The sequence below is a fragment of the Prosopis cineraria genome, unplaced genomic scaffold (genome assembly GCF_029017545.1).
Source record: "Prosopis cineraria cultivar Desert tree isolate PC_DT_omini unplaced genomic scaffold, ASM2901754v1 PC14, whole genome shotgun sequence".
Taxonomy (NCBI): Eukaryota; Viridiplantae; Streptophyta; class Magnoliopsida; order Fabales; family Fabaceae; genus Prosopis; species Prosopis cineraria.
Genome location: NW_026555345.1, coordinates 9,193,617 through 9,217,068, shown reverse-complemented (window position 1 = coordinate 9,217,068; position 23,452 = coordinate 9,193,617). Strand labels below are relative to the sequence as shown.

At 32.0% G+C, this 23,452-nt stretch overlaps 2 protein-coding genes across 5 annotated transcripts; one reads left to right on the top strand and one right to left on the bottom strand.

Annotated features, from left to right (window-relative positions):
• The first annotated feature begins 13,160 nt into the window (after positions 1-13,160).
• LOC129293637 (uncharacterized) lies at positions 13,161-17,570 on the top strand. The gene is made up of 3 exons (XM_054931703.1): positions 13,161-13,509; positions 16,505-17,089; positions 17,220-17,570. Exons 2-3 carry the CDS (start codon positions 16,514-16,516, stop codon positions 17,289-17,291), a joined length of 648 nt encoding a protein of 215 aa, XP_054787678.1. The 5' UTR covers positions 13,161-13,509; positions 16,505-16,513; the 3' UTR covers positions 17,292-17,570.
• Positions 17,571-18,224: 654 nt separating this feature from the next.
• LOC129293638 (uncharacterized) lies at positions 18,225-22,761 on the bottom strand. 4 transcript variants are annotated; one of them, XR_008589186.1, is made up of 8 exons: positions 22,711-22,761; positions 22,339-22,441; positions 21,929-22,005; positions 20,647-21,006; positions 20,479-20,531; positions 20,163-20,305; positions 19,622-19,716; positions 18,228-19,032 (listed from the first exon to the last, which is right to left on the bottom strand). XR_008589186.1 is itself a non-coding variant. In XM_054931704.1 (6 exons), the coding sequence occupies exons 2-5, from the start codon at positions 22,436-22,438 to the stop codon at positions 20,484-20,486; spliced, it is 585 nt and encodes a 194-aa protein (XP_054787679.1). In that variant the 5' UTR covers positions 22,439-22,441; positions 22,711-22,761; the 3' UTR covers positions 18,225-20,398; positions 20,479-20,483. The 4 variants fall into 4 exon arrangements, 1 of the variants encoding a protein (XP_054787679.1); XR_008589185.1 differs by having other exon boundaries at positions 18,230-19,032; positions 20,163-20,318; XM_054931704.1 differs by having other exon boundaries at positions 18,225-20,398.
• Between the last annotated feature and the right edge of the window lie 691 nt (positions 22,762-23,452).

Sequence of the window (23,452 nt, the reverse complement as noted above, 5' to 3'; positions counted from 1 at the left end):
ATGCTTAATGAGCTCATCGTAGGGGGGAAACCAACAATCCACCTTCCACACTCTTCATCATCTCTTCCCAAACTCAATTCCCTTCCAAGTTCTCCATCCCTAGTTGGTTTTTAATATTATGCAAAAATATCCTCACCACATTTGTACATTTCACGCATGAACTACACCCACAAAGCATCATGTTTGATCAAATCCTATCCAAGTTTCATCATAAAAGCGAGGTTTTGTAATTTAGCATGTTTGAGACCAAGACTCCCATTCGCCTTCTTAGACCTTAAACCTCAAAATAAGGGAAAAAGAGTGACAGGTGTATGAGATTTATTACTTTGTGAGTTTCATATGAGTGTCTTTCATTTCTTTTTTCCCCTTATGATCTAATTACTTCATCTTATATTTTATGAAGTCATTTAAATTTTGTGTTTTAATGCATATGTTCTTATTCTAAAAAAGTTCTCAAGCAGCAAATACAAATCTCAGCTCCATTAGTTTTATTCCCCTATTGTATATCATTAATTTTTATTCTTACACACACACATTAATATATATTCTATATACTTTTCTTTTAGAATTGATATATTTGATATCTGGTATAATTTTGTACTTTGATATGCTATCATACATGATGGGAGAATGTCAATAAAAACTCCTTGTCCAGACTTATTTTGAATCAAAATTCCTAAATTCGTGAAATATTATTGCAATTTAAAGGTCTTGATTTGATATTAAATTTATGAGAGGAATGACAAAATTACCCTTAATTTGAATTAACATCAAAACTATCCTATTTCACTTGTTGATTGCCCTACTTCAGTTGTTCATTTACTTATAAAATGTTATTCATTGCACTACTTCACTTGTTCATTTCCCTATAATGAAATCAAGTGAAAGTGGGGTAATGAACAAGTGAAGGGGATAATGAACAACAGTTTATAAACAAATGAATAATATATAATATATGAACTAACTAGTTATCTTAAGATGATTTAAACACTTGGAATGAAATATAGTAAAATAGGACAATTAATAAAATTTTTTAAGTAAATGAACAAGTGAAATAGGGTAATGAACAAGTGAAGTAAGACACTTATAATATTAATTTAAATGAGGGACAATTTTATTATTTCTATTTGAAATTTAATATCAAATTAGAACCCTTAGACTATAGTGATATTTCAAAAATTCATGGGCTTTAATTTTAGATAAAATTGGTCAAGGGGTCTTTATTGATATTTTCCCATACATGATTATCATTTAATGGTATTCTAGAAGTTATAATTTATTTCTTAAAAAATTAGTTATTAAAAATAAACTAACAACATGTACATGTGTACATAAGTGTTTTTCTTTAAGTGCCCCCAATTGGAGCTGGGAAAATGGGCCAAGCTCGTTGGGCTAGCCTGTTTAAACTTATATAATAGTAGAGTCGGGCTTGTAAATAAGATACTAAAATGGTAAATTGAGCTTAAATGAGCTAGCGTTTAATTTTGGGGCTTAAACGGATTGGCTTTAAGAGCAGAAGGTTAGCCTGTTTAAGCACACATATACTCTCTATTTTTTTTTTCAATTTTCATAACTTTGACTCTTTTTGAACTTGGAAAAAAATTAAATTAAATCTTACTCCACATCATATATGAGCTTATATTTGTTGAAGATGAAAGGCAAAAAAAAAAATACAACCATAAATCCCCTAATTCGTCTAGATCTCCTAATCCCTTAATCTCATCTGATCTAGATTGGGTGTTTGTTGGCTTAGCTGATCCATCGCTTGTACCTTGTTGTCATTTCATTTGTATTTTTAGTTCATTTGGATGTTGTTTAGTTAGTTTTCTCATTGTTTTCTTGATTGGGTATTATATTGCAATGAAGTAATTTTTTGTTTGATAAAAAAATTTTAAAAAATAAAAATAGTTAAAAGGGCTTAAAGCCTACAGGGCTAGCCTTGAGCCCATTATGTTGAGGGCTGGGTTTCGTATTTCAAGGTTATAAAAAGAACTCATGTTTAAACGAACTGGCCTTTTTAATCCCAAGCCTGTCAAGGACTGGCCTTTTTAATCCTAAGTCTGTCAAGGGCTGGCCCTATAGAGCCAAGCTAATCCGTTTTTTCTAGCTCTACTCCCAATTATATGGTTGGTTTTGCCCTTGCCTCTGACCAAAATAATAATAATAATAATAAAAAATAAAAAGGTGGCAATCTCATCATCTTACTCGTTGGTGCATGGAGCATCAACCTCACCTAAGGGAACTAACATCTTTCTTATATTTGTGTGCCCTCAACTTTGTATGGTTCATCAAATGAACCTCAGAGGCATAGCTTCAATTATGGAATATCCATCAACAATAAATTATTAATTACAACAATCTACATGATCGATCTTATTGTAAGAAAGTATAACAGTAGGGTTATACCTTTAGACATCACAGAATGTTTCTTTGGATTAATTTAAAATAATAAAGAAACGATGAGTCAGGAAAGAAAATTCTACTGAAATTTTCTTTTATTCAAAATTAAATTTTTTTAGCCAAAAAAAAAATGAAGAAATTTGGAGAAAATGAGTGCAACTATATTTTAGTATGACTGAATGAATCCTTTTTTTTTTTTAAACATCATTGCTCTTGTCATCTTTTGATAAAAATAACAATTTTTCCTATCTGCTGCTCCTTCACATGATCACTCTTGCCCTTAGGCTTTCTTTACCTAGCAACATATTCGTTCAGTTTTTGCTTTCATATGCACGCATGCTATCAAGGTCTTATGTGCTACTTTATATTGTTCATTTGCCTTTGTTCTTCATTGTTTTGAATTTGTTTTTGTTCACTTTTCATTTTAGACCATGACATTTGTTGTAATTTTCATGCATGATAAATACTATATATTTGTTACCTGGGTTTATAAATAAAATAAATTTACAGCTAATATGATTGTATAGAAATGAAATTTTTATTTCAAGTTATACTTTTATTTTTAAATGATGTTTTAATACGAGCATTGGCAAATGTTTTGAATTTTTTGGTTTTTTGATCCAATGAATAGTTTTAATGGTTTCTTGTTTTAAAGTGATAATTGATTATGTATGCTTGAAACTTGAAACTAAAATTGGCATGAATTTACATAGATAAAGGACATATTGTGCTTTGGACATCAAGGGAACTATAATAACCTCTCCATTCAGTTGTTGCATGTATCTTTGATAATGATAAGATAATAATTGCCAAATAGCAATTAATGTGAATTAACTCGGAAGAAAGCAACATGTAAAGAAATTGACTTAATTTCAAATAATTTGAGCCTACTTAATTTGTACGTAATGATATACTTAGATCATTGTATTTTCTAAAGAAGCGTAAAAACTTAGAACAAAGCAATAAGAATTTTGACCGATTGCAATTTCTAGGAGGAGAAAATTTTCTAAAATATGTAAAAATATATAACTGAATATAAAATCTTCTACCTTGTAATCCATTGTTTTTCATCCCAAGATTGCAAACAAGTTACCAACATTTGATTCCATTAAAAAAAAAAATTAAACTCCAAATGCTTTAATTTCTAATTAAAGAAGAAGTTAAAAAAAAAAAAACGAGTCTCAAAGATGGAAGATTATGATTAAACTTCAAGCGCGACCGACAAAACACCTGCAATCATAGCAAGTTCAAAACTATAGTGATACACATAGAATAATATATTTCCCACTTGAATCAAAAGATCATTAACTCAATATGTAAATTCCACAATAACCTTCATTAAAATTCATATTGGATTATTCTAAAATTTAATTAAGGCCTACTGGCACATGCTTATCGACAAAAAACATGCTTATTCCCAAGATATCAGAATTTACATTTGCATTGCAAGAGCCATCCACAGGTGTTTGTTAATAATTAGAAATTTAGGGCTCCATAAGTTTCAGATTTCTTCACGTCTAAGTGAGGAATAAACCTCATTGATCAGCATTAATCTATAAGATAACCCAAAATGTAAATGCATCATATTAGACGGGTAATTAAGCTAAATGTGATCGATTGCATTGCTTCAGTTTTTGCTATATAAAAATTGAACAATTTTAAATTAAAATTTAATCAACTTCAGAGCTACAATAGAACCAAATTCCTCACTTTTAATCATCTAAAGCCAAAAGAAATCTCATTTTGATCCCTTTCTCTATCCTCAAATTATTGGATTTATGATGTTCAACTCAACATTCTGTCACTACTAGAAAAAAAATAAAATTAGCGATAAAAAAATCTGTCACTATTAAGTAAAATCTATCACTAATTTTAAATTTAGTGACTGATCGTCCATCACTAATTTTCATCACAAATATAGTATCACTAATTTAGTGACCGAAACAAATTAGTGATGGAAAATATCTATCACTAATTAATAAACTTTTATCATTAGTTTATTTTATTATTATTATTTTTTGTGAGTCCAATAACTGTCTTGTCACCTTCTATGCCACCTCACAAATATACATTACTCACCACCTACCATGTCATTGCCACTTGAACCTCTACACCACATCACTATCATGCCAACAATATATTTTAATTTCCTTTAAATGTGACATTGCCTCTTTTTCAACCAAGACCTCTTTCTTTTCATACATATTTTTTGCCAATTGAGCTGTGATGACCTTTCATTCTTATTATACAAAATTTAGTTTATATTATTTAATTGAACACATATATTTAACTAAAATGTATTTTTTATATATTTAATATATTATTATTTAAATATGCTGAGAATATATATTATCATATACACACATTAACACGTAAATATATAATTCAATATTTATTATTAGTTAATAAATATATTATTTAATAACAATATATTATGAAAATAAATATTTATATATATATAGTTTTATATTATCTAGGTTATAATTAAAATATTTTCATTTGGTAAACATTTTATTTTATGTTTAAATTTACATAATAAAAGAAAAATATTTTTTATTTTTATATGATTTTATATTATACATTTTACTTATAATAAGAGAAAAATTATTTGTATGATTATTTAATTTGATAATTTTGAATAATTTTTTATGCGAACTTCTCTATGTATATTATAAATTATTTTATAAAATATTTGAGCTCATTTTACTAATTTTTTAATTCAAAATATTTGTTACTAATATAAAGATTTAGCGACAGAAATTAGTGATGAATTTAAATCGTTTACTAAATTTATAAAATTTGACTAAAATGTGACGACATCCTATATTCGTCACTAATTTATGTAGTTAGTGATAGATTTTAGTAAGTCACAAAATTTTTATCGCTAATGCCTATAATTAGTGAAGAATTAGATATCGTCACTAAATGTTCATTACTAACTTTAATTTTTTTAGTAGTGTGTACATAAAGCCCATATCCCTTACAACCAAATCATAAATATTTATTTCAAGCAATGCATTTGCATTTTGAGCCATAGTTCCCCAGAAACATTATGCGTTATCAAACAAAATTCCAACTTAGTATGTTTGATTCAATGTGCAAAATTAATAATATGGGATGAGGCTCCAATGATGCAATGTTTTTATATTAAAGCATTTGATAGATCACATAGGGATATGATGCATTTATATATTCCATTTGGTAGAAAGTGTATTTTCATAGGTGGTGATTTCAGGAAAATTTTTCCTATCATCCCAAAAAAGGACTAGAACAAGGATTGTTATTGCATGCATATCATCATCAAATTGATGGGATTATTGTAGGATATTTAATCTAACAAAAAACATGAGATTATCTACATCATTTTCAATCTATGACTTTGATTAGGTGGAAAAGTTTTCAAAATGGTTATTGAATCTAAGTGATGGTAAATTAGGACACTCAATTGATGGAGTTGTTGAAATTGAAATCCTAGAACATTTAGTGATATCAAATTATACAAATCTATTGGAAGCAATTGTGGTATCTACTTATTCTAATTTTTTAGATCATATATCTGATATAAAGTATTTTAATGATAGAGCCATTCTTGCTCCTACTATTGAAAGTGTTAACAAATTAAATGATTACATTTGTGTTGCTTCTTAGCCAATCCATTGAGTATTTGAGTTATGGCTCTGTGTGTAAGTTTACTCAAGATAATTATTCTTTGATGATTTGTATACAATTAAATTCCTTAATAAAATAAATTGTTTTGGATTACCACCACACAAACTAATCCTAAAGGTTGGAACACCTGTGATGTTGAGGAATATTGATCAATCATCAAGACTATGCAATGACACTCGATTGCGTATTTCACATCTTAGGAAGAATGTTATTGAATGGATTGCTTTAAATGGTATAAGGAAGAATGAGAAAGTCCTCGTTTATTGAATGGATATGAATGCATCAAATACTAGGTGGCCATTTCGAATGAAAAGCAGACAATTCCCAATAACTCCTTTATTTGCAATAACTGTCAATAAAAGTTAAGGTCAATCTTTTCACTATGTTGGATTATATCTGTTTTATCCAATTTTCACACATGATCAATTATATGTTGCATTATCCAAGGTTAGAAGCATGGATGAAATGAAAATACTACTAAAAGATCATGAGCAGGATGGAAAATATGCCACACAAAATATAGAGAAGTTTTAAGGAACTTAATTTGTTGACTATGCGCCAATGTAATTTTCCTTTCTTGAATGTATCACATATTAGTTTTTGTAATGAATCTTAATTCTTCATCATGTAGTTTAATTGTCAAGGAATTTCTTATACATTTTTTTTTGAAATAGGATAAATATTATTAATAAAATCAAAAGAAGCACAATAAAAGTAGACCTAATATTCTAGATAAAGAGACCAGCTGTTAAAGAGTTGTACATTATCAATAAAGTAAAAGAAAACTGAAAAAAATGTAATTAAATTTACAACAAAATAAATCATCAATTAGCAAATCATTGATCCAACTTGGATTTTTGTTTGTTAATCCTATGAGAGAATTAGGAATCTTCTTGCAGAAGATTAATTCTATCGACAACATATCTATATTGTTTTTAAAGATAAAGGAATGGAGTCGGCTGAGACCATTTCAAACCCAATAAAGATTTTGAGATCTTGAGAACGCTTCTTGTTTCTTAGTTGCTGACTGGAAGAAATCATTACCCAAGGTGAAGACAATGTCCCATTCTTTGATTTTTCCCCTTTTTCGTTTCCTAACCCATATCGTCCATCTTTGCATAACTAGGTTTGGGGCAAGTTTGAGCTTCAAAGCATGAAAGCGCTAGCTCAAAGGGGGCTTCACATCTGGGTTGAAGATCAAATCTAGGTAGAAGTCAAACTTTTTAATTTCCTTTATCGTTTGTTCTGGATTAAATCTTTTCCCTTCATGCATGGTCAGATTTCTTTTCAACCACATGATGTTAAGCAATAAAATAATTTTCCTAATCTACTATGTATTACCTCTTTCCATCAAATCTTTTAGAGTATCAAAAAGCCAATCTTTGAAATTATTGTGTTATGTTATCAACCTTTATCCTAAGTGCACTAAACCACAATAGTCTGGTATGACTGTAAGAGAAAAAAAATGTGCAAAATGGATTCCTTCTTATCACATCCAAAAGGGCAAAGAACTTCAGCATTTAGATGATGTTGCCTAAGGATTTCTCCAGTAGGGACACAATTCTTAAGAATCTTCCACACAAAAAGAATATGTTTGAAGGAGATTTTTAAGTTCCATAGGTTTTTCCAAAAAGCACTCCTATAGGAATGGGGTTGCATAAAGTGGTTTACTAATGAGTGGTAACTATCTTTCATTGTGTAAATCCCTCTACAATTACCATCCCAGAAAATTTTGTCCTCAATCTCACCTATAAGCAAAGGCTGTCTTAGAATTGTAGAACTAATAAGTGGTTCATATAGCTGATTAATCAACCTTTCATTCCATTTTAAGGGAAACCAAGGGTTTTGAGTCGGAGTTATAAGGTCAGACATCTTTGAGATTGAATGATGTTAGATATCTTCCTTCATTGACCATCATAGAGGACTTGAAATATCAATCTTATTTCCATTACCAACTTTCCACTTAAGTCTAGGAATAACTAAATCAGCATAGTCCCATATTCCTTTCCAACATCAGGAAGCATTATAAGGTTTTTTTAACTACTTCAGGCTTTGAGATATCAATATACTTTACTTTTAATATGTTCCCTACCAGTGTCCCTTCCTTGGCATCAATTAATCTCCAAACTTGCTTTGCAAGGAGGGAAATATTAACTTCATGAATAGGTCAAAGCCCCAAACCCCCCCTCAAGAGTGGGTTTAAACAAGATGTCTTTGTTAACCAAATGCATCCTTTTTTTGCAACCTTCAATGCCCCAGAAAAAATTAAGACAGTGAGAATCAATGATTTTGCAAAACTTCTTGGGCAATTTAGTGAATTAGAGTTGGTATACGTTAGCTGCAGATAAGACAAACTTAAGTAAAGTGAGTCTAGATGCTTGAGATAACAATTTAGTCTTCCAAGAATTAATCCTTATTAACACTAAATCTACCATTTACTGGTAAATATGAGATTTATTCCTTGGGGGGTCAAACCAGGAACCTAGATACTTCCTAATTCATTCAACAACGTTAACACTTAAAGAGTTAGCTATTCCAATTTTCTCCTGGTTTTCTATGTTTGGGCTGAAGACAATATTTGATTTGTCAAAATTTATAACCTGGCCAAACCACTTACTGTACAGCCTAAGTATCTGCTTAACACTTTCTAATCCATCTTTAAAACATTTAAAGAAAAAAATTGAGTCATCAGTATAAAGTAAGTGAGAGATTGGGTTAGCATGCATGCAAATCTTAACACCCTTCCATTTGCCCAGGTGTTCTTGCTTAATAATCAGAGCAGATAAGACCTTAGCAACAATAATATATAGATAAGGTGATAATAGATCCCTTTATTTAGTTCCATAGGTAAGGTAAAAGGATTAGAGATTTGGCCATTACAAGAGATCTGACTCTAGACTGTAGAGATACATTGATGTATCATCTTGATCCAATTTTCAGGAAAACCCATTTTAGATAGCACGGCCACAATAAAATTCCAAGAAAGCCAATCAAAAGCTTTTGAAAAATTAATTTTAAGAGCTGTATAGCCTTTTTTGCCAGACCTATGAGAATGAATAAAATGGAGAATATCTGCTTCTGGAATAATATTGTCCGTAATTAATCTCCCTTGTAAAAAAAGCACTCTGAAATGGGGCTATAAGATTATCCAACACCATCTTAAGCTTATTGAAAATAACTTTAGAAACAATTTTGTAAGCCACGTTGCATAGGCTAATAGGTCTAAGATCCTTCACCATTTGAACAAGGTCATTCTTAGGAATCAAAGTGATCAAGGTTCTATTCAAATATTTAAGAATAAAACTAGAGTTCTAGAATGATTGAACCATGTAGAAAACATCATTCCTAACTAAATTCCAATGCTTTTAAAAGAAAGAAGCATGAAACTGATCTAACCCTGGGCTACTATCTTTAGGAAGATCAAAGATAGCATTCTTAACCTCTATAAAGGAAATTGGACTCAAAATCACCTCTAAGTCCTCACGTGAAAGTGTAAGCAGATTAATACCTTGAAGCTCATTAACCAGATTATCAAAGCTTGTCATATTGTTATTTGAAAAAAATTACCTTGAGATGATCGTGCATGTGATTTTGAATGGCATCTTGATCTTCCAGCCAATTACCTTGATTATCTTGAATTGTGCTGATGTAATTCCACATTCTTCTCTTGCTAACCATTGTATGGAAGTATTTAGTATTTCTTTCACCTTTGGTATTCCACTTGATCTTTGCTCTTTGTTGCCAATAACTATTCTCACAATCATAAAAGAATTCTAAAAGATGTCTTTTCTCTGTAATTTCTTTCTCCAGAGCTGGACATTTATCTTCCCTTCGATCAAATAACATTGATAGCCTTACAATTTCCTTTTTTAAAAAACTTATCTAACTTCTAAAGTTTCCCCATTTGTTGTTGACTCCACTTGGAAAGACTATTGAGAGTATTTTAGAGTTTTTCTTGAAGCTTGAACCTCGGTGAACCAAAATAATTTTCAAGCCAAGCATTTTCCACAACTTTACTGCAGTCAGCAAAATTATACTAGTAGTTTTCAAATCTCTATGTTTTGAATTTTTTATGATCTAAATTGGTGCAGAAGACAATGGGAGAGTGATCCGAAGCAACTAGTGCCAGAGTTTTAATATGGGAGAAAGGAAAAGCTTCTAACCAAGGTATATTATAAATTACAGATCCAAGTATTCTTTAACATTGGTGAAGCCATCTCTAAAGTTATTCCATGTAAATGGGGGGCCATATTGTTTAATTTCAATAAGTTCAGCAATCTCTAAACATCTCTTAAAATCTGTTAACCTACTTTTAGATGGATTCAAACTTATTTTATCTTCCTTGTTAAGCACCTGATTGAAATCCCCCATAATTAACCAAGGACATTAAATAAAGTGAGAAATATTTTCAATCTAGGACCAGAGTAGATGACTGTTAGAAAGTTTAGGCGGCCCATAAACAAAAGATAGATTCATAACATTAAGACTTCCCAGATTTGATATAACAGTGTGGCATACAAAAGGAGAAATTTCAAGGACTTCCATTCTAATAGCTTTAGACCAGGCTATTATAGTTCCCCCCTTTCCTAACAACATGAAGACCATCAAAAGAATAGAAACCTAAATTCTTTAGAATTAAGAAAGCAAATTTGACCCTTATTTTCATTTCTGACATGTACACAATATCTGGATTATGGGAGGCAACCAGCTGCCTGAGTCTTTGAACTGCCGTGGCTTTTCTAGCATAGGGCTTTCATGGTGATTTGGGAAGCTTTAATAAAGCAGCTTCCCAAGCCTTGTTCAAAGAAAGTTTATCACACAACAACTTAACCTTTTTTTGTATCTACTCCAAAGGGATTGCTTCATCAGATTGACGCTTCCTGTTAGGAGAATTGAGCCTAATCTTAAGAATTGGGGTAGTAGTCAGAGGCGAGTCATTCAGGTTGATCTTACATGGCTTAAGATTGGTCTCATTTACACTCAGAGAAGTTCCTAATTTGATAATTCTTCCATCTTGAAAGCTATCAACTGAAAGTTAGGTTAACATTTCTATCAATAAAAAAGAAAAACCACTAGTTAGGGGCATTTACAGTAGCAATAAGGGAAAAAGCAAAGGCCCTTTTTTCCTCTACGGAGTAATATAAGACATTGCTAGCTTTAAAGAGCTTTTCAAATAAATCATCATTAGGAGGAATAATCATCCAGCTATAGTGAGACGGGCTTGAGTCTTGAATAATTAGCACAAATCCATCAATTGGCCAACCAGCAAGGTCACAATGTTCCATCCAAGCATTGATCAAAGTAATGGAGGTCTTGGCTTGCCACTTAAATGAAACCACCTATAGATTTAATAATGGGGATTTGATCAAGAGGGAGAAAAACTCTTAGATTAAATTGTTCTTGCTAAGATCTTTTACCCAGAGAGATAAGACAGGTTCTTACAAATAAATCCACCAGAGCATCTAAGCTTCCAGAATCCAAATCAATCTTGTGCCTTTTACTGATTCATGAGCTAATGGTAAACAAAGGGTTTTGAGCCGATAAAGGAGGATCACTACCATTCTAGGGCACAGGTCGAAGTAGATCTAAGAAATTAGTATTCTTGTTCAGAATATTCAAGGGAGTTTCTTCATACGCTTTCCTTTTACTTGAGCTATTCACTTGCTGAGATTGGTTAGAGGTCCCTTCTTTAATAACTACTCCAGGATTCTTCTTAGGAAATCCTTCATTCTCAGAGATTGAGCATTTCATTTGCCAAATTAGTATTGTTCAGGAAGGATCCATACTGGTTTGGAACTACTATTGAAAAATCCTAATTACCAATGGGCTCAGCTATCATCTCTTCAACATTACTTCTGTTGATCGGCGGTTTTTGTTGATTAAATGGGAAGTCCTCTTGTTGAGGAAAAGATGGTGCTTCATTAGGATTATTGGTTGGTGAATTTCCAAGGAATCATTGAAGTTGAAGACAAAGAAGCCTGGGCCCTCATCATTTATAAGGATATCATTAGGGATGATTTCATAAATTTTGTATCCTCTTCTCCCATTCTCAAAGAACTAAATTCTGGTGGTCCCCCTAGGTTTATTTTGTCTTACCCAGTCATACTAAGCTAGAGCAGCATGCCCTAGCTTAAAAAAGCATTGGAAGTTAAAGCCAAAAAGATGAAACGTTCTTGCCTACATCATGTTGAACATATTAAAAATGTAAAGTGAGCTAAATTTATCATAATTTAATAAGCTATATGATATAATATAACATCAAATAATTAAAAAAATTGATCATTTTATATATAAAAAAAGAGTAAAGTGAGCTAATCTTGCCCAACTTCTCAAATGATTTTCTCAGTTTGATTGAGTGTGTGTTTGGTTTTCAGTTTGTTAAAAGTTCATTTGGTAAAAATCAATTTAGTGAAAGTTAGTTGTTATAACAAAATTTCTGTTTGAATGCATTTTTCTAAAGTCAATTTAATACATTAAAAGTTATTTGGTTTGTGATAGTGAAATGTGCTTTTGAATGTATAATTACAAAAAAGAGCATTGATTTATGATGATTCGTAATTTTTATTTTACAAATGTATGATATTTAAAATATTTAAAAAAATGTGATAAAGATTTTAAATAACATAAAATTTGATTTATAATGTTAAAAATTTAATCTTTAGTTATTTGTACTTTTTTAATTTGTAATTTTAAAAAATGTAATAAAAATTTGTAATTTTTATTATACATTAATGCTAAAAGTTAACATAATTAATTATTCAATTTATAATACTAAAAATTTGATACCTAATTATTATTATTGAAATGATAATTATATTTTTAATGAATTAATTATTTTTTAAATAAAAAATAAGATATTAAATTTGAGATAGTTTTCAAAATTTTTAAATAGTTATGTTTTAAAAATTTACTTTTAGTCATTATTTGAATGTATATCAGGATATTTTTTTTATAAAATATTTTATTTAAATAATTTTTAACATTTTAAAAATAAAATTTTACTTTTTAAATGAAAAATGTAAGAAAACCAAACCAGCCTGAGTTGTTAACTCGATGGATCCACGGTTTACCAGTCCAAACGTCTGGTTTGACGTGGTTTTTTAATAATTGGTACAGTCTTCACTTGAGCTGTCGAGCAAATGAAAATGGCAAACCCTAGTCGTCCCTGTCTCTCTTTTCTTTCACTTTCTTCACTCGATCTCGTCAGTCATCACTGTCTCTGTCGAGCTCAAGTCAAGACGAAGACGAGTGTGCCTCTCAGCCTCAGATCTCTCTCTCGCCGTGTCATACAGAACCCACGGCCGTCGAATCACTGTCTCTCGCGCGAACCTTCTCTGCTCGGTGATCGTCTTCTCTGCATCTGCTCGGCAGCTCGGCGACCATCTTCTTCTTCTCTGCAGCCTGCTCAGCTCCCACGGCCAGGACCCGCGAGCTATAGAGGTTTTCTTATTCTTCTTTCTTTTTCTCTCTTGCGCGCTCTCTGAAAGTAGAATACGGATCTAATGGCTGAATCAAATGGATGAAATTCATATGCTTGAATGCTTGGCGAAGGATGAATGCTTGAATGCTTGTATCTCTGCTCGTGATCTGAATGCTTGAGAGTGCAAATGTAGTTTTGGATGGTGATGATGGTCAGGAATAGCCACAAAACTTGGATTAGCTTTGATTGTATTGTTGATTGTTATTGTTATTTTTTAACACTCATGATATGTTGAATGTGTTGATTGATTCTTATTTTGTTGGATTGTTTATTTTGGATGTTGAACACTTGAACTAATATGTTGGAATTGGATTGTTATTTTGGAATTTGGATGTCTGATGGATTGTTATTTTCGACTTGGACTTGTTGGTTGATGTAATGAAAATCATTATTTTGATGTCATTAGATGAAAATAAAAAAGAGCACTGAAATTTAAAAAAAAAAAAGATGCCTTTAATGTGGGTTTTCGGGCCGGGCTGAAGCCCGGATGAATTCAGGTATTTCGGGAAGTTTGGGTCTGTTCTATTTGGGCTGAGCCCAAATAAACCTGCCCAGCCTGAATTACCAAGACTAAGTCCGTTAGTGACTATGTAACAAGTTCTATCTTTTACTTTTTCAATGGATATTCATTCTATTTTTTTCTTTGACCTTGAACATATTCATTCTAACTTGTTAAAGTAATTTTCCATTCACATTCCTCTGGATTTTTTTTTTAATTAGTGAAATCGTGAATGACATGTTCTATCATTTACATAATGAAAGATTAAAAAAAAAATTTATTAATGAAATTTATTTCAATGTTACTTCTTACTATTTCCTTTTTTAATTTTTTGTTTTTTACTTTTATTAAATGAAGGATATTTTTAAAAGGGAAAATTTCACTCAAAGACCCATAGAGCCTATTATTAATGAAAAGGGGCCTGAGATTTGAATTCTCTCTACACACACAAGGGATCTTAATAAAAATAAGATTTCAGAAACATAAAAAGACAAAAATAGTGTTGAGAGGAATTCGAATTGCTGCATATTAGTTACTTATAATTACTTGTCAATATGTAAATGCATGCATGTTGTAGCCTAGTTGATAATTTGGTTATAGTATCTCTTATTATTTTTTTTTTTTGGAAAAATGACAATTAAGGACTCTCTAAGAACATTAATCCCAATTAAGGACCATAAAATTTTGAAATCTTAGTTAAGGACCATGGTCCGTAATTGGGGATAAAAAAATGTAGTTTGTCTTAAATGCCCTTGAGATTCACTAAGGTGAAGTGGGATTCACTAAGGTGAAGTGGGATTCACTAACGTCACTTGAGAATTTATTAACCCAACTTGAAAAAATTGTTAACGTATTTTGTGAAAATATGAAACCTCATATGAGAATCGATTGTTTAACGAAAAGCGCCACTTGGGAATTCATTAATCCAACTTGAGAAAATTTTTAATGTATATTGTGAAAATATGAAATTCCGCTTGAGAATTAATTATTTAACAAAAAGTGTCACTTAGGAATTAATTAACTAGACTTGTAAAAATTTCTAATGTATATTGTGAAAAAATGAAACCTCACAAAGGAATCGATTGTTTAAGAAAAAGTGATTTGTTTAAATTGGGATCCACTAACGTGAGGCGGGATTTATTTATGTCATTTGGGAATTTACTAACTCAATATGGGAAAATTGCTAATGTATATTGTGGAAACAACATAATTGGGTTTTTTTTTTTCTCAAGGACATTTAAGACAAAATACTTTTTTTTTTATTCCTTGGTTCTTAATTGGGATTTCAAAATTTTATGGTCCTTAATTGGAATTAATATCCTTAGAGGGTCTTTAATTGTCATTTTTTCTGTTTTTTTTTTTCTTTGGATAGAAAGAAGGGCTCAAATGCCCCAATACATAAACAGAAACCAACCAAAAAAAAAAAAAAAGGAAATACAAACAAAATAAGAATCAACCCCTCTCAAAGGGGAGAGTATCTCTTATCGTTAATACTTTTAACTTGTTTTTAAAAGTACTTCAATTCTATTCATTAGATAGAGAATTTTTTTTTATTTTTTATCATGTTGAAAAGGCACTTCATTGAGTTTTTGTTATAACTTTTTTCTTTTACCCTATTAAATGTTAATGATATAAGATACATTATTAAACATGATTAATGAGTTTTAAAGTTTTCTTGATTCTGGCAAAGCATATTAAGAGTGGCTTATAAATTAGATTGAAGAAATAACATACTCTGTCCATTTAATATTACAAGGCATTTTTAACTGAATTAGTTAATTATTTTTAAATTACATACTATTTCCGTATTTACCCTTATTAAATAGGCTATCTTAATTAAAAAGACATTATTAATTATGAAAAATTTTAGTAATTGCACCTTGAAGAATTTGAAATGTCTTATATTGAATGGAGCAATTAAATTATAGTATAAAGATTTTTTTTGGCTAATTATTATATAAGTTTCATTGCTTACGTATTTTTCCCTTTAATTCTTGGTGGCATGTAGACTGGCCAAAGAAACAATATCCAAATTTTTTTCTGCATCAATTTATTGTAAATGGTAAATTTATACAACTAAACACTTTCGTATTTGCCTACAATACTGCCCAATCAAAATTTTGACCAGATTATTAATTAAGCCATATGTGATTGGTCACATAATTATATTTGACTCCATATTTTTAAGCTGCATCGATGCCTTCAAGAATTTATTAATTAAAACTATCATTTTCAATGCCCTCCTAGCCTATATATGTGCGGGTGGGATAATACACTGATTCAATCGCTCATGTCAAATTCAAATATGCCCTTCAAGAATTTATTCCTTTCACTCCGTAAATTTTTCTTACTTCATATAATCTGAATGTGAGTGTGTGTGTGTACGCCCTCTTCATTCGGAATCTGTACAAATTCTATATCAGCAGAATTTGCTAATTAGTTCATTTCCTTTCCAGAAACAAAATATGGCACGACAATCATCATCTTCAACCAAACTGAGCCTGAAACTACTTATTGATCGAGAGAACGAAAGAGTTCTGTTCGCCGAAGCATCAAAGAACTTCGTAGATTTCCTCTTTAACCTGCTTCGTTTGCCTATCAGCACAGTCGCAAGCCTTCTAACCAAGAACGACATGGTCGGCTGCATTGGGAAGCTCTGTGAAAGCGTCGAGAATCTCAGTGTTGATTACTGGTTGAACCCAATTCATGACAAGGCCGCTTTACTGAAACCAGACGCTCCATTAATCTCTGGAAATCTTCTTCTGCCAGCAGCAAATCATGGCAATAATGGCGGATCAGGGACTTCACAGTACGGTGGTTATCAAGGTCATTCCAGGCCCTTTGGATCAAGGAGCTCTTTAACATTTGAGGAGAAAACTTGTGCTAGTGGGTTTGTGAAAGAAGTTGTGACTTACACTGTAACGGATGATCTTGAAGTTCGACCGATGTCTTCTATTTCAACTATCACTCTGCTGTCAAAGTTCAACATCAAAGATATTTCTTCCTTAGAAGAAAGCATCGTTGAGTTAGACATGGAACAGGCATGCATGATGATCTCTTAATTTAATTAATTACTTGTATTGTTTACATGGTATATTGCTTTATGGTTTTTTTTTTTTTTTGAGTCGTGTATTTTGTTTTCTAAGATTGTTTCCCACTTTGTATATGCAGGGTATCAAACTGTTGAAAGCGTCCCTGGAGTGCAAGAATGTGTTAACTAGCGTGTTCCTCAAGGGCGTTTAATTAGTTCCTTTACTTTTTTTTGATGGACTTTCTTTATGGTTATTGTGTTTATGATTATATATGCCCATGTTTTGTTTCATATGGCCATGAAACTAGTGACCGACCCTGTGGAAAATGATGTTACATTCATGTGTAGTGGGGAAAAGTTGCACGGGGCGTTAAAATATAATGTAAAATCGATAACTTTTATTTTGAATCATGCGATTGTAAATAGCTATGACGACTTATATTTTGAACCAAGAAATCATGAACAATTTTATTCACTTTTATTTTGAAACACGTCATTGTGAATAGCGCACTCACAACTATGTTGTGTTCATACACGGTTTGTCCTTCACCTCCTATGTTTTCTCTTTTTGGATCAGGCTTGCATTACTGGTTATTACTCATATATTTGTTGTCCAACAAGAAGTTTTGCTTGATCGTAGCCTTGATGTTTTCAATTTTGGCTGTGAATGACAATATCTAGTACTACATATGCTTGTTATTTCTTCCCAGCTTTGGAGTGGTAATTCTTGTATAATTTGTTCCTATCTTCTTTCTTGATGATTAAATTGGAGGTGTCATTACCAACGGTGGCATAAAGTTCAAGTTCATTTTAGTCCGACAAAATATAGTCATGTCTAGGCCACATTCTCCTTCAAATAGTCACGTAATAACAAATAACTGCATCCAACTCTATCATAAGACCCATCTGGACAAGTAGTCACGTAATAACTACATCCACAAGAGAAATTTTCAGTATACAATTTTTTAGTAGTCAACAATATCACAACTCAGTTAATACAAAGAGAATTTATATCAATATAACAAACCTCCACATCAAATAACATCACATATTTTCATCACAATTTTTAGTAGTCAACAATATCACAACTCAGTTGATACAAAGAGAATTTATATCAATATAACAAACCTCCACATCAAATAACATCACATATTTTCATCACATGCATGAGGCTTTAAGCATGCTTATTTGCGCACACAAAGACTATTAACTCTATTTAAATTCCTGCGACTCATAATAACCTACATTAAAATTCGCATTGAATAATTCTAAAATTTAAGGCCTACTGGCACATGCTAATCGATAAAAAACATGCTTGTTCTCGAGATACCAGAATCCACATTTGCATTGCAAGAGTCATCCACAAGTGTTTGTTAATAATTAGAAATTTAGGGCTCCATAAGTTTCAGATTTCTTCACGTCTAAGTGAGGAATAAACCTCATTGATCAGCATTAATCTATAAGATAACCCAAAATGTAAATGCATCATATTAGACGGGTAATTAAGCTAAATGTGATCGATTGCATTGCTTAAGTTTTTGCTATATAAAAATTGAACAATTTTAAATTAAAATTTAATCAACTTCAGAGCTACAATAGAACCAAATTCCTCATTTTTAATCATCTAAATCCGAAAGAAATCTCATTTTGATCCCTTTCTCTGTCCTCGAATTATTCGATTTATGATGTTCAACTTAACATTCTTTAAATAAAGCCCATATCCCTTACAAGAAGATCACAGATCTTTATTTCAAGCAATGCAACACTCTATTTTGAGCCATAGTTCCCCAGAAACTTTCTGCAGCATCCATTCAAGATACCCTCAATGGCATATATTTGTCCATCAACAACTCGATCCTTTTTCCTTCTATATGCAGCGTTCAATACCAAAAGTTTATTCTTAAATATTAACCTGACAGTCAGAACTTCAATGATCTTTAAGGAAGCATAACTCTGTTTTTTTAGAAAAAGAATTAAAGTTAGCGTTATCCTCTTCTGCTGTCTTTCGACAAGTTATCACTTGTGTAGGAGAAAAGCAACAGGCAATGATAGAAATTGATATCAATATCCAACATAATGAAAATTTTCATTGCAACCATGGCTCCTAAACTTGATGTAAGTAACATGTTCTACCAGCATTGTGACATGAATAAGGACAATCACAATTGGTATTTCTGCGTAGGGAATGATGACAATATCAAAACACTGAAAATGTAGGCACATTAACGAAACAAATAAAGCAAAAAAAAGAAAAAAAAAAAAAGTTTCAGAACAGAGAAGACAAAACAGTTCTTGGATTAACATCAGACATTACCTCCCAAATAATTGCTGATCGATCATTCAATGATGTAGATAAATATTTTACATCATCCGAAAATTGTTCAAACCAGACAATCACAATTGGCATTTATGCCTAGGGAATGATGATAATATCAAAACACTCAAAATGCAGGCACATTAATGAAACAACTAAGGCAAAAAAAAAACCAAAGTTTCAGAACAGAGAAGACAAAATAGTTTTTGGATTAACAGCAGACATTACCTCCTAAATAATTGCTGACCGATCATTCGAAGATGAAGCTAAATATTTTGCATCATGTGAAACTTGTGCAAACCAGACTTCATCATTGTGTCCTTCTAATACCAGTTTGAACATATTCGGGAAAGTGAAATGATATCAAAATATTGATAAACTAAAGCTATTGAGAGTATTATGCGGAAAGGCTGTAGCCAATGCTAATAAAAAGATTTTAGACATCGAATTGTCCTTGACAAGATTTTAAACGAACCAAACAACTGAAAGAATGAGAGAACAGAGGAAATGTTTTCTTAAAAGACCACCAAGATATAAAAGGCTCTGGCCTTTTATCTTGGCTTTTTAAATCTGTTCTTCTAAAAGTTCATGATCACATTAATCAATCACCAATAACATACTAATCCAATAAACTTGAACAGCGTAAATATATTAAAATCACCAACTAAAGTTGTTTCAGACAGCAAGTAATTGCTATATAAATATTTCAAATATAATACCTTCAATTAGGAAATGGTTGTGCCGAAATAACAGAGTAATGAAACCGAACCTTATCAGCCCAAGAGTTCTGCAGATGAATCACCTTCAGCAGAATCAGGAAGCAACGGTTTGACCGCAAATAGAGCATCTTCACTAAGACACGCCTTCAAAACACGGGAAGATTCCTCCATAGTATCCCAAGATCTAGAAATTCTTATATATTCATCTGAAAAATCAGCACTTAATAATATCTCGAGTCCATATCTTCAGTATATCCCAGTACCTTATCAATCATATTTAGAATATCTGGAACCAAAAAAATATTGAAAAAAAAAATTCACCACCATAGACTGAAAAAAAAAAAAAAAATTGAAGATTAAGCTCACCTTTGTTATCTCACAAATAGCACAGTGGCCCTCATTTCCCAACCCAGAAACTCCTGCATCAACAGCAGAAGAATGAACAGTCTCCCATTCCACAATTGTAATGGCCATCCCATGTCATACAAACAAGCAGTAATTCATTGAGATTTAACAAAGGGGAAGAATCCAAACCTTGTACAAGGGTTTGGGGAAGCCATAGAAGTCGTAGATGGTGTTGCTGCGGTTAACGACGTTGATTGACGGGATGGAGGTATCACCTCGGTCTTCATAGTCCATCTTCAGCCATTGAATTCGCTTTGTTCTTCTCCACCTTCCTCTTCTTCTTCTTCTTCTTCCCTGCTTGGCCCTCATCCATAAATGGAAATAGAAACCCTTACGGAACCAAATGACGGGCTCCCCAAAACTACAAGCATGAGCAAGTGGCAAACCACAAGCGGAACCCAAGTCTTGTAGAAATTTGATCTCTGCAAAATTAATCCCTTTGGACATCCATGTGGCTATTCCCCAAATGACAATAATATTGCTAGAAAACTGCAAAAGAATCTATCCCATTGTCAAGATTGAAAATCAAAGCCATATATACCTGGATATTATTATTTTTTTTGGGGGGGGGGGGGAACAAAAAGTACGGCATGGCCTGAAGTGATCAACAATAAGACTGTCATGTTTAATTGTCTATGACCAGTATAATGAAGAGAGTTCTATCTCAACAACAGACTTCAAACTTTACGTTGAAAATATCTACTAAGTAATTTACTTCAATCATAAGATAACTTAGCAAACTTGCAAACTGAAGTTCTAAATAAGGACTGCATATATCATCACCTTTGACTTGACAAGCTACTTGCATACAGTTCTCTATAGTGGACATTAAATATTGATATTCAGAATATCCATCAACAAACAAGATCTCATCCAATAGTCTGAATTTACCAGGATCTTCCCCTTTCTGCATGCATTCAATTATACTTGAGACATTCAGAAAATATAAGTTATCTCTTTCCTGAAAATAAGTAGAACTGTTGAACCTTTCTGGCCTTGGCAGACAAATATACGTTGCTACGTTTAGAAAATAAAAAAAATCCCCCCCTGCATGCTTCTCAATGCTAAAAGTGGAGTTCATCAATATAAAAACGCAGTCAATGCATAAACAAAAAGTTTATAATCATCATTCCACACAAATACTAGAAGAAAAAGCTTGTGAAGAATACGCAGATGCTACAACACCCTCACAAGCAGGAGCATGTAACTGAGTTTTTATGTGGATTCACTTGTGGTTGAACTGATATTAATTTGAAAACTTGGTTATATATCTAAGAAGTCCCAGATGTGTAGCTGAAACTTTTATTTGGCCTTGTTAAAGTTAGTTGATCATTAATTAACTCATACGGGAAGCAATTTGAAAATAAGGAAGCCATCCTGCACAAATTTGGCGTGAGAAACAAAGAATTACCTTCATTCTAGCTTCCTCAAAAATGGGCAACATGATGAAAACAAGATCCACTGGAGTGGACAGAGACAACCTACCATCTGCAGAAGGAGAAAATAATAATGATTAAGCTGGCAGCGTTTGCCAAGAATTCGCATTGAATCTAAAGCAGCCACATAATAGCTCTATTACAAGTGAGAGATTTAAAGGCTGATTACAGACCAAGTGTAGTTGAAAATAGAAATAATCTCAGGCAATCTAAGAAAAGGACATTGGAGGAAAACTTTTACAAGTACTAAAAAATTTCTTCATACAGGAGATGAAATATGAATGGAAGCATACCGCATGACATATGATCAATTAAATACATATGCATGTGCCAAAATAAGCAGCATTGGATTAACACTAAGTAGCCTAAGAAATCTAGCATCTACCTTCACATAGATAATCCCCCAAGAACCAAGATCCATATGATTTTTCAAAACAATTGAAGCTCTTGAAGCATCCCATGTACAAAGAGATAGTACGTAGCATTTCCTTCAAACAGGTCAAAACAAGTTAGAATTATAAATAAATAGGAGGAGGAGGCAAAGAGAGGGAGAGAGGACATTCAAAAGCTTCAACATATCACATCCTCGATGAAGATTTTTAGCTGAGTGATAGAGCAATATTAATAGAGTAATATTAAGCAATCAACCAACGCATTAAGTATTTGAGATGCACAGTTCACAAGAACTAGCACATTATGTTAACAAGTAACCAAGATGATTGGGACATCAAAGAATATTTGCTTTTCATTGAAGTACCTGATTTGGGATGACGAAGCAAAAGCAAGCGTCCTAAACCATTTCCACTTGTACCAGGATCTACAGTTATATAGAGGGAGAGGAAGTTAAAAAGTTTTTGTAATTATAATGTAATATGAGAAAGGACAAAATCCCTAACTTATTATACTTGGCATTAATCACAAGGCGCTGAATGAAGCAAAATCAAAATAAAAACAACTAATCAGTAGCTATAACTTGCCTAGGATGCTAAGACATACAAAGTAGAAACTATATGATAGCAAGAGTAATCACTTGCACTTACCAAGAATTAATCGTATTAGTATTAGTATTATTAGTAATTTTCATAAAACTCGTTAAAAGTCCAGCTCCTACAACGGATGCGTATATATTACCAACCCCGAACCAACTGTTAATTAAGATTCCAGAACTGGCATTGTGTTTGGAGTGAGTGCTGGGCCTGGTGTAGTTGGGCCTGGAAAGTAAGGTAAAATTAAGGGAGATATAATAGGGGCCGGTGAGTTGTAGTGACATAAGATGAGAAGGGGTATTGGGCTTCATAAAAAATTAGATCTCTGGAGGCGTAAAGTCGGCCAGTGGGTAAATGGAGACAAAGATAGCCCAAATGGTTGGAAGCATAGCCGAGAAATACACAAGAGAGTGATTGTGGAGCTAATTTGTGAGGTGCATAGGGTCTGAGATTGGGCCAACATGCAGAGCCGAAAGCTTTTAAGATGCGGTAGCTTGGTTTTAGGAGAAAAAG

What these genes read in the sequence shown, in the direction of transcription:
- LOC129293637 (XM_054931703.1), top strand. Translation starts at nt 16,514, where the DNA reads ATGGCACGACAATCATCATCTTCAACCAAACTGAGCCTGAAACTACTT. An exon ending in TTGAGTTAGACATGGAACAG is followed by an intron (nt 17,090 to 17,219) that starts GCATGCATGATG and finishes TTGTATATGCAG; the next exon opens with GGTATCAAACTGTTGAAAGC.
- LOC129293638 (XM_054931704.1), bottom strand. Translation starts at nt 22,438, where the DNA reads ATGCTACGTACTATCTCTTTGTACATGGGATGCTTCAAGAGCTTCAAT. An exon ending in TTGAGGAAGCTAGAATGAAG is followed by an intron (nt 21,007 to 21,928) that starts GTAATTCTTTGT and finishes ATTCTTTTGCAG; the next exon opens with TTTTCTAGCAATATTATTGT. An exon ending in TCCCCAAACCCTTGTACAAG is followed by an intron (nt 20,532 to 20,646) that starts GTTTGGATTCTT and finishes CTGTTGATGCAG; the next exon opens with GAGTTTCTGGGTTGGGAAAT.